The 14,858-nt window shown below is 41.4% G+C and overlaps 1 protein-coding gene across 1 annotated transcript in view; it reads left to right on the forward strand.

Moving 5' to 3' along the window:
- Window positions 1-14,858, forward strand: part of ARHGEF38 (Rho guanine nucleotide exchange factor 38) — a 37,555-nt gene that overhangs the window by 12,064 nt on the left and 10,633 nt on the right. Inside the window, exons 3-7 of the mRNA XM_042049686.1 lie at window positions 1,571-1,694; window positions 5,972-6,119; window positions 8,869-8,886; window positions 12,886-13,085; window positions 13,590-13,723. Of these exons, the coding sequence (XP_041905620.1) occupies window positions 1,571-1,694; window positions 5,972-6,119; window positions 8,869-8,886; window positions 12,886-13,085; window positions 13,590-13,723 (624 nt within the window). The remainder of the gene's footprint in view (window positions 1-1,570; window positions 1,695-5,971; window positions 6,120-8,868; window positions 8,887-12,885; window positions 13,086-13,589; window positions 13,724-14,858) is intronic.

Below are 14,858 nucleotides of genomic sequence, written 5' to 3' on the forward strand. Positions count from 1 at the left end.
AATGCCTCTTAACCTGTAGTGTTAAAACTCCTGCAGAACCTTTTTGCTTTCCTAAAATTCTGACAGAACTTGTTCCAGCCCATTTTCAGAAGAACCGGCATCTGCTGACTTAATTTTAAGGAGTTCTTGACTTCTTCCTTCTCACTCATTCATCCACTTAGAAGCAGTCTCCACTTGACTTCCTCCCCAGCCTGGCCAGCACTTAGCAAGAGTATACCCTGGTTGAACTTGCTGAGATTTTTGACAAGTGTGCCATATTCCGTCGCTTTTTTTCACCCAACTGAAAACATTCATTTTCATTCTATCCCTTGTCACTTTGTTAACGTGTGGAAGTGTCCATGCACAACGTAGTTCCAAATACTATGTAGACATGCTGGGAAGGAGGTCAGAAGTCCTGTGCTAGATGTATACAGGAAAAGTAATTTATAGATTATAACTGCCTTAATTTAATAACCTCTGCACTTCTGAAAGGCTTTCAAGAATGTTATATGTTTTTAATGCTAGCTCTCCAATAAACTACCATATTGAAACTTTGTAATGTGTTTAGAAAATTGGTCTAGCAATGAATCTCTTTCATATTTCCAAATGGAAAAAACATGTTTTAGGCCCTATAATGCTTATAAAGAAATTAACTGCATCAGTACTGAAAGCATATTTGTGATTTTGTTACAATAGCATGCAATTTGATCCTCCTGGGCTCTGGTAAGCTGCTATGTAAATCAGCAGTTCTCTTCCAAATGGAGAGGTAGGTTCAGGGACTATGAATATGAGTGATAGAAATTGGTCTTTTCCTTGTTCTCAGTATGAGCACATTACCTCTGGTTATCTCCAGTGGTCCCTGAATAGTAACTATTGCCCTGCTGTGCAATGAAAAGTATGTGTCCTGGAAATCTTCTGCTTCCTGTAAGATGAATAGGGACACAGAACCAAATTTTCTGTTGGTAGAAATTGATACAATTCACCGAAGCCCATGTTGTGTGCCCAGGCTCTGTAAGAAGTTCTTTAGGTTGTATTAATATCCAGAATTGTGAATGTGTTGGTTTTAGTGGAAGTTATAGGATCTTGACTTTGGTTTTATAGGACAACCAGCTTAAAATGGCACCAACTATCTAGAAGTCTTTGTACCTGGTAGCTGGCGCCAAGAGCCAAACTCTCAGTTTATGTAGAGGCCTCTGATAGTGAGTGGTAGTCAGGGAATCAAACCCACTGTCAACTATTGTTTTCCTTAGTGGGAAAGTAAACAAACATTTCAAAGCCAGGAGCTTTTCTTTATTCAGATGATAATATTTATTTCCTTCCTAGGTAAACAGTTTCAGATTAGGGATAGCTCAAAATAAGGTTAGAACCACTTGATAACATACCCTTTGTTAACTGTGTCAACCATATTATACTAATGTGAAAACTGTGTTGTGTCCTTGAAGTCACAAGGAGGATGTTTATATGAGGTTTTGCAGACGTGGTGCTTCCTGGGGTGTTGAACACTCAGGGTATAGCAAGAGAAGCTCTCTGCAATACACGAGGTCCTTCTTTATCCTTTGTCAATAGCTGCTTAATATTTGTATTCCATTAGATTGCTCGCTTTGACGTGGATGGCTTGTTTAGCAACATTGAATTGGTCCATCAACTATCAGCCAAACTGCTGTCATTGTTGGAAGAAGCCACAACAGATGTGGAACCACCCATGCAAATAATCGGTATGTTTACTGTCCTCTTGAGTTCTACAAAGCTACGTGAAAGAATAAACATAACACTCTCCTGTCCTCTACTCTCATCAAACTTAACTCATACCCCTTGCAGAGGCTGGTAGGCTAGAAGCTGTCCAAAATGACACAGGAAAAATGACATGTGAAACCTGTCCAGTTGCTGTACTGTACTTGTATGATTATGATGCTTTTATTTTCCATCCATCTGGATGCTGAGGGGGAGGAAAGAAGGAGAAAATGAATTTAGAATGAGAAAAAATATGCAGCACTGAGTTATACAACTTACTGCTGAGATTTGCTTCATCTAGTTTGGTATTGTCTACCTAAATCCACTTATGCTGACTCTAGCTCTTATACTGTATACTCAGAGTTGTGCCATTCAGGAAAAGCATTAAAACGTTTGGAAAAACCAGCATGTCACAACCCCAACCCACCCCAAACACTGTAAACATGTATCTACTGGTGATACAGTTCATGTAAGAGGTGGTTAAATGTGCTTGACAGGGACATGAACAGGAGAGAAAGCTGTAATGAATCTGAAGTTTGTGGGATTCTGTGTGGGAATGTCTGTAGGGATCACGGGTATTTTCAGCAAACAGGTTGGCCCTGGATATGTCACAACAATCACAAGCTCTGCAGGTCAGGTCATGAACATTAAGGCTGTGATTCACTTGACATTCTGGCACAGCTGGAGAGATTTAAGAAGTTACCACCATGCATCAGCTCTCCCATGACTGCTTTTTCAGTGCAGAGGCAGTAGGTGAACCACCTTAAGAGATCAGGTGAGAATTCTGAATTTGCTTCAGTGCAAAGTCAAAAGTTTAAAAAACTGAACAGTTCAGCTTAAAAAACTTCCAGCTGTGATTCAGAGGTCGAGAGAGGTTCTTTCTTTCCTAACCTGACCACATAACGCAGGTAACACCTTATAAAAAGTCCCCCTGTCCTCGCAAATAATCGGGTAAAAAATATTGGTTGCCACTTTACTAAGAAACAGGATATTAAAGCGTAAGAGGCTTGGGAAAAGTGTTAATCCTAGCACGTCTCAATCTGGTGTGCCAAGGCAACAGCTTAATGTAGTTTGATACGTCTGTGTTGTTTGGTGGTATTTCAGTAAAAGTGCATCATGATGAGTCATACCCTTAATAAGCAATGTTCTATTCTAGCAGGAAGTGCCTTTCTCACAGCCAAGAGAATCATTCTATTAGTTTCCTGCCACATTCAGAAGTAAAGACAAACAATTTCATCCATCTATTAGGGTGTATTTCTCCAGAATCAGACAAAGAACCATGAAAATGCATGGGATCATTGATCATGGAGTTGGCTAACTTACGACAGGAAAAAGGTTGTCAAGTAAGGTGTGAGGCATTCTTCCAAAGGCTGAGACAAAAACTGGGAGAATAATTGCATCACTATAAGCTGTAAGTTAGTAGGTTTATTTTCCTCTAAAAGTACATCAAAGTAATAATTTTGTTTTCAGGATCTTCAGTGTGAAAGTTGTTGAAACCAGTCTATAGAAAAAGCATGCCCATCATATTCTGTCATGTTTAGTGTATTTAAAAATCTTGCGCTGAAGTATCTTACTTTGGAAGGCAACCCAATCATGGTGAGGTTGAAAAGAACTGATAATTCACTGCTTTGAAAGCAAAACAATGTTGTTGCTCACACTCATGTCTTATTTTAGTCTCCGTTCTCCACACTTCATGTTATGTCCACACTGACTTGTGCTCTAGTAGGAGCAGACTTGCAGAGTGAGGGTTTCTGCTAAGCAGATGGTATCTGCACTACACATTACAAGAGGTCTTACTTCAGCTTGGCTGTAGCCTGTGCCTGTGGATTGAGATGCCCCTTTATGGTTGGACTGCATAAGATGTGCCCTTGTAGTGTGTCTTCTGGTAATCGTCATCCTCAAAGGGATCCAGTTTGTGTCACTGTGACTGCTCCACCACACAGTCAAGGCATGGGAGATGAGGACTAATGAGTGATTGGTTTCAAAACCTGTCTCCTAATCTGAGCTAAAATAGGTTAAATACCTTTTGTAGTTCTCTCCTGAATTTCTTCTCCTCTCTGTTCTGGACACTTCATATGGAGGAATATGAAGACTTAGCTTTAGCTATGAGACTTGTCCTTCCTCCCTCTCCTACTGCTGTCCACAGTGAAAGCACCACTGAGAGCAACAGGGAGAAACTATTTTGTTACTCAAGCCTTTCTCCTAGGAATTTCTCTTTGAGACTGATGACCATCATACTCCAGGAGAGGCATCAGGTAGTTTTGCATCTCTCAGAGTATTTTTAAAGCCGTGCCCAAATACAATGTGGTTTTGGTCTATAAAGCAAGTTGCTCCAGTGATACGCCCAAAACTCATCTGATTTGGTCCATACAACCAGAACCAAGATGGGCTTTAGGTTTTAAAAATCCATCTTCTGTTAAAAAGCCCTCTTCATGAAATCAGCACATAATTTTTCTCATCATTGGGCATCAAGGAAAGTATCTGTCACTGTGGCACAATACTTCAGTGAACAGAACTTGCCCAACTCTTTCCTCCTGGAGAAGATAATTTTCAGCCTCTAGTATATACTGAAATGAGTTGTAAGGCTACCTTGCATTTTTCCTACTGAAAATGTGACCTCACTTGAGGGCTTAGCATAGTACAGACCGTGCTAAGCACTTGGAGCTCCATTTAATGTCAGTGAAAATTGTGAGAGCTCATCACCTCTAGAACCAGGTGCCAAGCATGCAGGATCAAGGTTGAGGCTTGTTAAGGTTTCCCCTTACGTTGTTGGCTAAAAAAGACCTGTGTAGAGTTAATGGGAAAGCCAGGATGCAATGTGCGTTGGTAGCCATCAGCATTAGCAGTAAGCACAAGACAGAGAGGACAGATAAAGAGCATTTAACTATAGGAATCTGGTGCTTTTCTGACTGTATCCTTACAGTAACTAAAATGTAGTGTGGTGCTCTTAGCTCCTCATTGTTTTTCCCTTATTTGCACCCTGAAACCAACATGCATTAGACAGCCCAGTTAACCTTCTCTGCTAGGGGAAAAACCCAGAGCTGTGTTACTGTGGTAACTGAATCATTTTTCACTTTAAGACGGAGCAGTTCAATGCAATGTATTATGGAACAGCACACTCCGGTCAGGATGAAACATGCAGGATGCCTGACAGCTCAGCACTTGCTCTGTGAATGAATAGTGAGCTCCCAATTAATGCAGTGTTCAGCTTTTGACTTTAATAATCATTGCTATAACTCAACAGGAATGTTTATAAACATCTATTTGGACTGGTTGCCACATAGATGTAATTTTCAGTAAATGCCCAAGACGGGAGTTTTTTAGCATTGCTGTTGTTTATTATACGCATTTCCAAGGATGCTGATCAGGGGGCTGCTGCATAAGGGTGTAAGGACTGAACAAATATCTCAGCAGAAGAAATGGAGCATGCCTTCCCCGCTTAGATAATATTTCTTGCACACACAGAAACAGACACGGGAGTTTTAGGCTGAGAGAATTAGGTTCCAGAAGTAAATGGGAAATGAGTGTAGGACTACTTTAGTGCCTCTAAAATTCCCAACTGTTTTTTATGGGAAAATGGTGGTGTGGAGGTCTGGAAATGGAAGTGTTCTCCTTCTTCAGTTGAATATAAACCTAGTATTATATAAAAATGGCTGTAATCCATGGTGGTTTTATTTAATTAGGGGAGGGGTGGAGGTTTTTCTTCTGTCATGTGGAGAAAATTCTCTATTCTAGGTCATAACAATTGCCATTTCAGGGTTTTGCAAAACAGATAAAATTGAAATGGCTAATGGAAGATAGAGTCATTATTCCTGTTATTACCCATTTAAGTTCATATTCATGAAAGAAAGTCAAAAGGAAAACTAACAGGCTTACATTCATCCCTCCTGCCAGCCCATGACACCAAAATGGTCTCCCTTTATTACTTAAGCTCTCCTGTGTGTTTTCCACTGAAGGGGCATTAAGCTGGGCAGTGAATTAAGAGGTTGTGTTTGAAGGGGTGTGAGGTATAGAGATTTCATGCTTTTTCCCTGAGGGAATTTTTGTGCATTAACACTGATATAATGGTGCCTGGCTATGACAAAGATGAGCAGCTGAGAAATACATGTAATAAATAATGCACATAAACATGCAAGATCGTTTCTAAGGGAAGTAAAGTGGAAGCCAGCCCTTTTAGCTCACGGCTAATGTGGTGGAATAATAAAACTCCTCCTGAGATGCTGTTGTCTGACTTGACATGCTTTGTTTTTCTCCTTAACAGGGGAAGTGTTCTTGCAGATTAAAGGCCCACTAGAAGACACATATAAAATCTATTGCTATCACCATGATGATGCACACACCATGCTGGAATCCTATGAAAAGGATGAAGAACTGAAGCAGCATTTAAGAGACTGTGTACAGTCCTTAAAGTAAGATCTTTTCAAATGATGATTTCCGTCCATAGTCCGTTGCCTGGCAGGGAACATTTTAAATGGATGTAGATGAAAGGTCCCCTGTAAATCCGGAGTTTTATAAGGCTTGCTGGGAGCTCTGGCTTATGCTGCTTTCATAAAAAGATGACAAGCCAGGGGCCATGATTAGATTTCTTTCTCTCTAAGATGGGCAAAAATAGCGCAAGAAAGGCTGCTCTTTTCTTAGTTTCGGTGCCCCATACTGGCAAAAAAAAAAAAATGCTGCATCATATCATGGGCTATTGGAAGCACCTTTTCCAGCTCGCAGGAAACTTGCTGCCCCCTGTCTTCTGCAAGTCTACTCCTTGAATTGGGATGCGGAGCTACTCAACTGCACTGGCATTTCCGGGCCGCTGCTGCAAGGCCCCAGGATCTGGAGCTGCTGTGTAGCTCCCGACTCCTCATGGTGGGGGTGTTTGAAATCGATGGAGCAAGCTGCCAATTCCCACCAGAGGGAGGTGCTTTGTGCCGTGGCTGCAATGCCGGCCTCTTGGGAAAGTCTTGGGAAAGTGTGTCAAGAACTGGGAGTGTTGCTGGGAATGTACATCAGCAACACTATTTCAACCACACCCTAATTTGTGATTGGTCTGCAGAGATCTGTTAAGACTTAGGAGATGGGAAGTATGTCCAAGTGAAATCTGGAAAGAGTGGTGAAGGAAGATATTAATAACACTAAAAGAGAAATGTTTGCTTTGAAGACAGGTTATGTTGAAAATGAAGCTTATTTTGTGCAACATGTCTGGCTATTAAATATATAACAAAGCATATGTGCAGGGTTCTCAGGTTTTAGCTACCCTGGAAGTTGAAAGAAATAAATTTTCATATAAACTCAGGCCTTCAGGCTAATGGATGGCTAGGTATCTCCCCTAAGTGGGTGTTTTAGTGCTGATGCCTACAATATTCTTTCGTGACGAATCAAGAGAAGCCACTACTGTCATTCATTTATCCCTGCTGCTGAGGAAAGGGGACAGGGAAGGAAATTTGAAAAAAAAAAAAAAAAAAAGCATCCATGTACATCCTAGGGTGGATGTTTCCACTTGAATTCCAAAGCTAGCAAGAGGTGCTCCTGTTCCAAAATCACAGCTGGGCTTTGTGAAGAGAAAGGATATTTTGTGCTGAGCCACTGTAGCCTTTGCTAGCAGGAAGTGACAAGGACTTCCTTACAATGAAGCCTTTTTTGTCTTGTTCTTTCCTGATTAGCCTTTAAACAGGAACCAGTGATAAAAGCACTGGTATGTGTATATTACATTGTGATTTTTCCCAGTGCCTAAAGATTGCAGTCAATTCAACTAGTAAGACCTGAAAGTGCATGCTGAGATTCAGAACCGTGGTCATCTAAACCTGTTACTACCCATTGGAGAATATTTGCCCTAGGAAGAAAACTATGCAGGATTGTTACCAAATAAGTTATAGGCTGTTTTCCATAGAGAGACATAACAAACTGGGGTCTGGTGCCAAATATTTTTGAAAAATGTTTACTTGTTAAATATTTTTCTTTTCCCTTGGAAAGAATATTGTTCCACTTTGAAAAATCTTAAATGAGCTGACATTAGTAGGGGCTTCTGTTCCTCTGCTGAGTAATATCTGACATGTGAAAAACAAGTTCTATATCAGGAGCAATTTGAGAGTGGCACTCTGCACATCTGTACTGACAAATCAGATTTAATTAGCTATGTTGAGATTCCTATTCCTTTTGACTGAAGAGGAAAAAATTCATCCCAAAATGTAGGTGTCTGCATTGGAGACATGTGCAAATCCAATTTCTGTAGAGTCCTGTGTTTCAGCAGTGATTATGCAAACTGAGGATGTTGTTTGCTAGCCTAGCCAAAGAAATGCAGCTGGTAAAAATGAAAGGATGCTGGCAACTACCTGCTCAGCTTTCAGCCTGAAGTAGCTGGGTCAACTATTACAGAGGCAGAGGGATGTCCTAAACACACAAAATGCTGACAGTGCAGAAGCAATGAAAGCAGCAGCTTCCAGATGCTCAGCTAGGCACTGGTGGGCCAGGAGATAAGACTGCAGGCAGTCAAAAAAGTGTGGCTGAGGATGTGATATCAGGAAAGCCTAATGCAGCGATGGAGACATTTGGTTCTCTTGCATTTGAGTGAAACCATACCATAAGGAAAACATTCCATGCACATGTTTGCAAACTACAATTTTAAGTCCCTGGTGCTTTCAGGATTTATATCAACATCATCCTTCTCTGGAGAGGTTTCAGTTGATATGTAGTCTACAAAAAACTTAACAGCTTCATTGACTCTACACCCTAAAATGCTGAAATGTACTCTTTTTCTTTTAAAAATACATTTCTGTTTAAAGAGAGTAGACAGAAATGTATGTGAAGTATAAGAATGATGTTCAGTTTTACTTTTTGTATTAATGGCTTGATGTTACTTACTTTTGTTAGCGGAGTGATCCAACCTTCCTTCTCTAACAGTGTGAGGACAAGGCTGGGTCTCACAGCCAAAGCCAGGTTTCTGACAGTCCTTTCTCATTTGGGGCTGTCCATTCAAAAGGTTATAGGGTCAGATTCACCAGTACCCTCTGGCTGTTTTATGCAGTTCTGCTGACACAAAGCAGCCATAAACCTAAGTTAACTGGCCAGTTACAGCTATACTGTGCCACTGAAGTGTATCTGAGAATCTGCCTCTGTATAAGTCCTCTTAGGAGGAATCTAATGCATGTTTTGTTTTCTTCTCTTTTGCAGAAAGAGATATGAAGAAGAGTAAGTACTGTGCCTTTTTTACCATAAGCTAGTCTTTAAAATATCCTTAATTCATCTTTAGTATGTTTAAAGCCATACAGGTGGAAATTTTAAGAACACAAGCCTTCTGTGTCAGTATAACCTGGAGAAATTTCCAGGACATATGTAGATTGCTCTGAGGTCTGCAAGAGTGCTTGTCAACAACATAGTGTCAGTCTTTGAAATCCAACTTCCTGCTACGATTTAGGCAGGCCCTCAGGTAAAACTGTTTCTATGCTGACAACGCCTTCAGTAGCCCTATATGAGAAACCCACCTTAGGATCTTCCCCATGACAGTGACTGGAAGAACATCAGAAAAGAACAAGCTCATTGCAACTTAGCCAGAAAACTCCCCCAGCCGCTGATGAGTTGTGGTTAAGGGACTTCGGTGCCAAATGTGACAGCTTTGAAAAGCTGTAAAGGAGAATTTATCACAGCCGCAGTTTCTGGACATCCAGCAGGTTTGGGTTCATTGAAATGTAGCACTGCCTGTAGTTACCTGCAGTGAGAGGTCAGAGGAGGGGTTGTCTGAGCTGAAGAGAAAGATTACAACCCCAGACAAAATGTTAAGAGAAAAGAGGAGCAAGTGTGGTGTATACTGGCAGGAGAGGAAGAGACCTGTAAAGTCAGAGAATTTGTCAGTCAGTCAATTGCATGTTACAACTATGATCTGTATAAAATACACCTAGAAGGACTTGCATGTTGAAACTCTACAGTTGGGGGTTTCAAGCTTTCATCTGTGATAGAAAATAGTTTTTCTGCCTTTTGTTTTCATAAGGGGCATACTCGTGTACTCCTGTGCCACAAGGAGTGGGACTCCAAGAGATACAAAATATTCACAGGGTCACAATATGATCATGTGAGACAGCAACACATACATAAATCCCACAAGACTGGCTGTTCTGCCTTCTGTAACCCTATCAGATATGAAGGTTTGGTTTTCTCCTTCAAACAGTTTCCAGTGGAGTGTAGGAGACAACTCACTTTCTGAGTTTAAAATGGCTCTTACAAAGCAATGTGCAATGAACAGGTTTAGCTGTGGGACCCTCCCTGAGCTTGGCTACCTCACTGGCAGGACACTCAAAAGTCCCATCACCTGTGAATCAGAGGCTGCAGTCGCAACAGCCCTTGGGCAGGACTGCTCCCAAAAATCTGATTAACGTTGAGCTGGAAAATACAGTGTAACTCCCCCCAAATGGTCTGTGATGTTGCTGCTCCCAGACGGCTTTTCATTCAAGCATGATCAAGAAAACAATTATGTAAATACCAGACAGTGGTGCCCTTTGCTAGCAGCTCAATAGGTTAAATTCTGCTTGGATTAACAACTGTGCAGCCTCAGTGAATTCTCTAGGTTTGCTTGAGAGACTTATGGCACAGTGAATTATTTGCCCTACATTTCTTGTACTAAAATAAAGCCATGCACAGTAAACCATGAAGCCCAAGACTCTAGTCCTGCTGCAGCCTGATTCCTGCACACTATTTCAGAACTGGCAAGCTGCATATCACACTAGCCTCAGCCTAGCTGTACCATAGTGGCTGTCATGTTTGCCACTGGACCAAGCTGCTGAGTAGTGAGAGCAAATGAAACTAAATCCTGCCTCACCTGCCTTTGTGTAGTTCACCACCACGGGCTTTTTAAACAGGTGGGAATGTGTCAGTATTAGTGACTTTGCTTTGTCGGGAGGCAGGAGGGAGGCTGTGCCATGAAGCTCACTGCAGTTTGCCAGCTGCATTTACTGCAGAGCTACAGTAAGAATTTGCTGTGGGATTAGTACAGTTACATGTGACTTAGAATACTTGCTAAATTCACAGTAACGGGGGAGAAGGCTGAAGTAGCATCACAAATGAATTATCAACTTAATTTTCTGCACAATAGATGTCAAAAGGCGTTTCTCTTCTGCTTGAGTCGTGTGGCAAGGCCATGTCCTGCCAAGCAGCCGGTGGGTCCTAACGGGGTGCATTGCAAATGGGACTCGTCCAGGGAGAGTGGCTATCTCAGCTAATCTTGCTGGGGAGAATTAGATGAGTCAAACTTTGTGGCATTCAGTGCCCCAGGGAGTCATTATCTTATAACAAACCTGCTATCTCTCACACCATATTGCAAGAGTGTGTCATGCAGATACCGAACAGAGGGCTGTTTATCACTTGGGCAGCTGTCCAAAGTGCAACTATATAAAGAGAAGACACTTGAAGATTTTTCCATTCATGAGGCAGCTTTTATAGATTTGCATTCATAGGGCTTTTCAGAGAAAACAATAACAATTTAAGATTTTTTTTTTCATTATTGCTGCCAGAAGCTGAAAGAAGGAAAAACAGCTCTCTATTTAATGCAAGATACAGGGGAAATGAGGGGGATTGAAATGGTGAGAAGGTTTTGGGACATGAAGAATACTTAAAAGGCATCTACTGTTAATTTTTTTTCATGCAGAACTTTTTTACAGATAATGCCTGTTTGAGAGAGATGGTTTAAATATGCAGATGTCTCTTCTCAAAGGCATTCAAATTGTTAGTTAATTAGTCAGCAGTAAGGATTGGCTCTTGTACTTTTTACACATATAAAAGTGGGAATGAAGGGTTTTTTTTCTTTTACTCTTTCTGCTGCACAAAACAATGGATGTCAGCCTGCAAAACCAAGTGGCTGTTCCCTATTTTTTGTACTTTCCTTCTACATTATGTTATTTCATCTTTCCATATGCAGAAATCCTTCTTTGTCTATGCTTAACTCTTGCATAGTTAATGTCAAAAAAACCTTTTCTGCTCCAAAAGAGCTTTTTTGGGCATGCAAATGGAAAGCTTGCTGTGCTTTATTGCCTTCCACAATGTTACCAGCAGCTCATGTTTACTTTCAATGGGGAGGTGCCAGGTAGCTGGTGCTGGAGCTGTGCCTGGTTTGCTGGAGTGTGCTGTCATGAGAGGAGGCCATGGACATGTCTGTCCTGCTGCTGGAGCCCCAGCAGTGGCTGGCCCTGGTCTTGGCCACCTGGCCATTGGAGACCCCATGTTTCTACCAGCTACATGGAAGGTAATGAAGGCACGTGTGGCTCAGTCCTTCCCTGTTTCCTTTGAGGCTGTTCTGACAGCCTGCAAACTGCACAGCCTCTCCCATTCCAGCCTGGAGAATGTAAGCAAAGGCTTTTGTCTGGAACCGGGCTGGAGCCTGTGTTCAGCTGGATGGGGCCCAAGAGCTCAAGGTGGCCTTCATGGCCTGAGCCACTTGAATGCCTGGGGATGCTGCTCTGCTGCCCCTGCCCAGCCAGTGGGGATTGAGCCTAGAGTCACAGAGCATCCCTGTGCCCATGCTGGAAACTGTGGCTGTCCTACTCTCATCCTTCTGCCACCATGGCCAGTTGCCTGCTTTGCCTGTATGCAAGGAGGCTTCCAGCAGGTTGGATCAAGCCTGTGTAAATATCCTGTGTGTTCAACATTTCCCCAGGTCAGATTTGATACCCTTTGGAAGCTCAGGCATCATTAGAAGTAACTGACTGGCAGCCAGCAAAGAAAAACCACAGATGAAAGACAGTAAAGCTTAAGGGTCAGTGTGCCAAGTCAGGGATGTTGTGAGAAGGGATGCACTGTGAACAGGCATCCCAGTTACTCACAGCGTGGAAATGTTGCAATTTTAAGCCTGAGGGCCCAGAGCAGGATGTAACAGCCCTGCTCACACGCATTTCTCAAACTTCCTGTTATTTGTTCTTCCACCTACATCTCCCTTCCTGGATGTTGTGATGTGTAAGTTATACCACATGCACCTTTAGACTGAGTGGGACAGTTTCAGAGGTAATGTCTAAGCAATAGTCAGCTAAGTTCTGAAAACACAGAAAATTCAGACCCAGGGTGTATTTCTCATTGAGGGGGAGACAGGAGGGTTTCGTTTGCAACACCCCTGTTCCCTCACAGATGTATCTTATTTTTTGACTTGAGTGGTAATTGCAATTCAAGGAATTTCTCATTTTGTGACAATTTTTTTGGTATAAATTATAGAGGAAAGCCAAACCTAATAGACCTGGGATCCCTGTTGATCAAACCAGTGCAACGCCTGATGAAATATCCCTTGTTGCTCCACGAGCTCTTGAACTCAACTCCTGCTTCTCACCCTGACCACAAGGCACTGCAAGATGCCCTTTTTGTTATGAAAAACATTAATGTGAACATCAATGAACTTAAAAGGAGAAAAGATTTAGGTAAGAAAAGAGCACAGTAAGTTCTTTCTTTGTAGGTTTGGGCTGGCCATTACACGACAGGTTTCAACTCCAGATATTTCACTACATCAGTTTTGCCTGGTGCCACCACCCACATTGTGTAATATCCTGAGTTTCAAGAAGGTAACAGATGCGTTAATGTCCCTTGTCCTCAGCCAACTCTCTTACCTGACTAGTAACTCCAGTATGAAAACAGGGAAAGAATTCGTGTTATATTGTCTGTAATGCAGTTGCAAACACTGATAATAAGTAGGATGCAGTAATAGCAATATTTTTTATAGACTTGCCACATTGAAGCCCTAACTTCACTCTTCCCAAGGCTAGTGTTGATAATGAGGTTTTCATCCTTTTGAGCATTTTCATACAAGACTACAGCAAGTGACATCAAAGTGTCTGCTCTCAAATGGTTTCATATTTGTGTGCCTGTCCCCGTGAAAAGTCCTGCAAATACAGACTACTGATGTAATGAAATTCTCTTGTCTGCAGTGCTGAAGTACAGGAAGAATGATGATGATGAAACCCTTAAAGAAAAGTTTTCCCGACTGAATATTCACTCCATTAGCAAGAAATCCAAGAGGGTTACCAGCCATCTGAAAATACTGACGAGGGGAGAACCTCAGGTACTTACTCATCCAACTGCAGATTTGCATTGACAGCTTCAGTTCTGCTTTTGTACTGGGTGTTTTTCAAAACGTGTAGGAAATGGAGTTTGCGGTGCTGCTTTTTTTTCCTGTCTAATTTATAAAGTCATTTTCTGACTGTCACAGAAGACAGGAAAGATTTTTGTGATTGAAATAGAAAATAAAGTAATGTGTTCTCCACCTTTTCCTTTTTTACTCAAGAGTTTGTCAAACTTCTGGTCTTCAGCAGAGAGGAAGTGAGCAGTAGTTTTGTGAAATTCAGCCTGAGGTCAGCATTTTGCAGATACCCTGGCAATGATTATTGTCAAGCCTGTGAATGTGTTCAGTCCATCTTGCTCATGTTGTAGCATTAAAGTTCAGAATCCACCAAGGAAAATGAGCTATACCTCTAATTAGGAAAGGCCACAGGGTTTGCCTCTACGTGTGTAAAGACCTGGAACCGTCAAAACTACAGACACAAAGAACTCTCTGATGAGTCTGATGGGTGCTGGGCGGCCAAAAGGAAAATGCTCCTTCATAAATTCGAAGTTGTAATTCAAAACCTAGCAGGATAAACATTTTCAGGAAAGCTTAAATCGAAATCTCAGAGAAAATCAATTACAAATGACCTTGAAAGTGATATCCAGTGTACCTCACTGCATGAGATGGCTGATTATACAAGGTTACTTGTCTTTCTAGATGTGACTTTACAAGATACATGCAATTTTTTCCTGTTTTGTTTTTTATCAGTGGTTTCCCTCTTTCTCTGATACAAACTACCCACATTTATGTTTTCTGTTAATTCATTTATACAGTGGAAATTTTTTGTATTCAGAGTGTGACAGACACCAGCAAGGCTATAAAATCAGAGAAAAAGGGAATTAAATTTGATTAAGAGGATATGTGATTTTTCTTTTCATTTTTTTTCCTTTAGAAGCTTCTGGTTTGTGGGGTTTTTTTGTTTTGTTTTGTTTCTAATTAAGCTTGAAACATTTGAGAATGATTTTAGTACCAGAATACATCTGTTAGAGATTCAGCCGTCTCTCCTGCTTAATTAGACTGAGAAAGTTCCCAACTCATATCTTGAAACACGCAGCGACCCTCACGGCAAAACCACTAAGACGTGACTTGAGAT

Source organism: Corvus kubaryi, unplaced genomic scaffold (genome assembly GCF_017639235.1).
Source record: "Corvus kubaryi isolate FWS band 111438036 unplaced genomic scaffold, C.kubaryi_AGA036_p1.0 71, whole genome shotgun sequence".
NCBI lineage: Eukaryota > Metazoa > Chordata > Aves > Passeriformes > Corvidae > Corvus > Corvus kubaryi.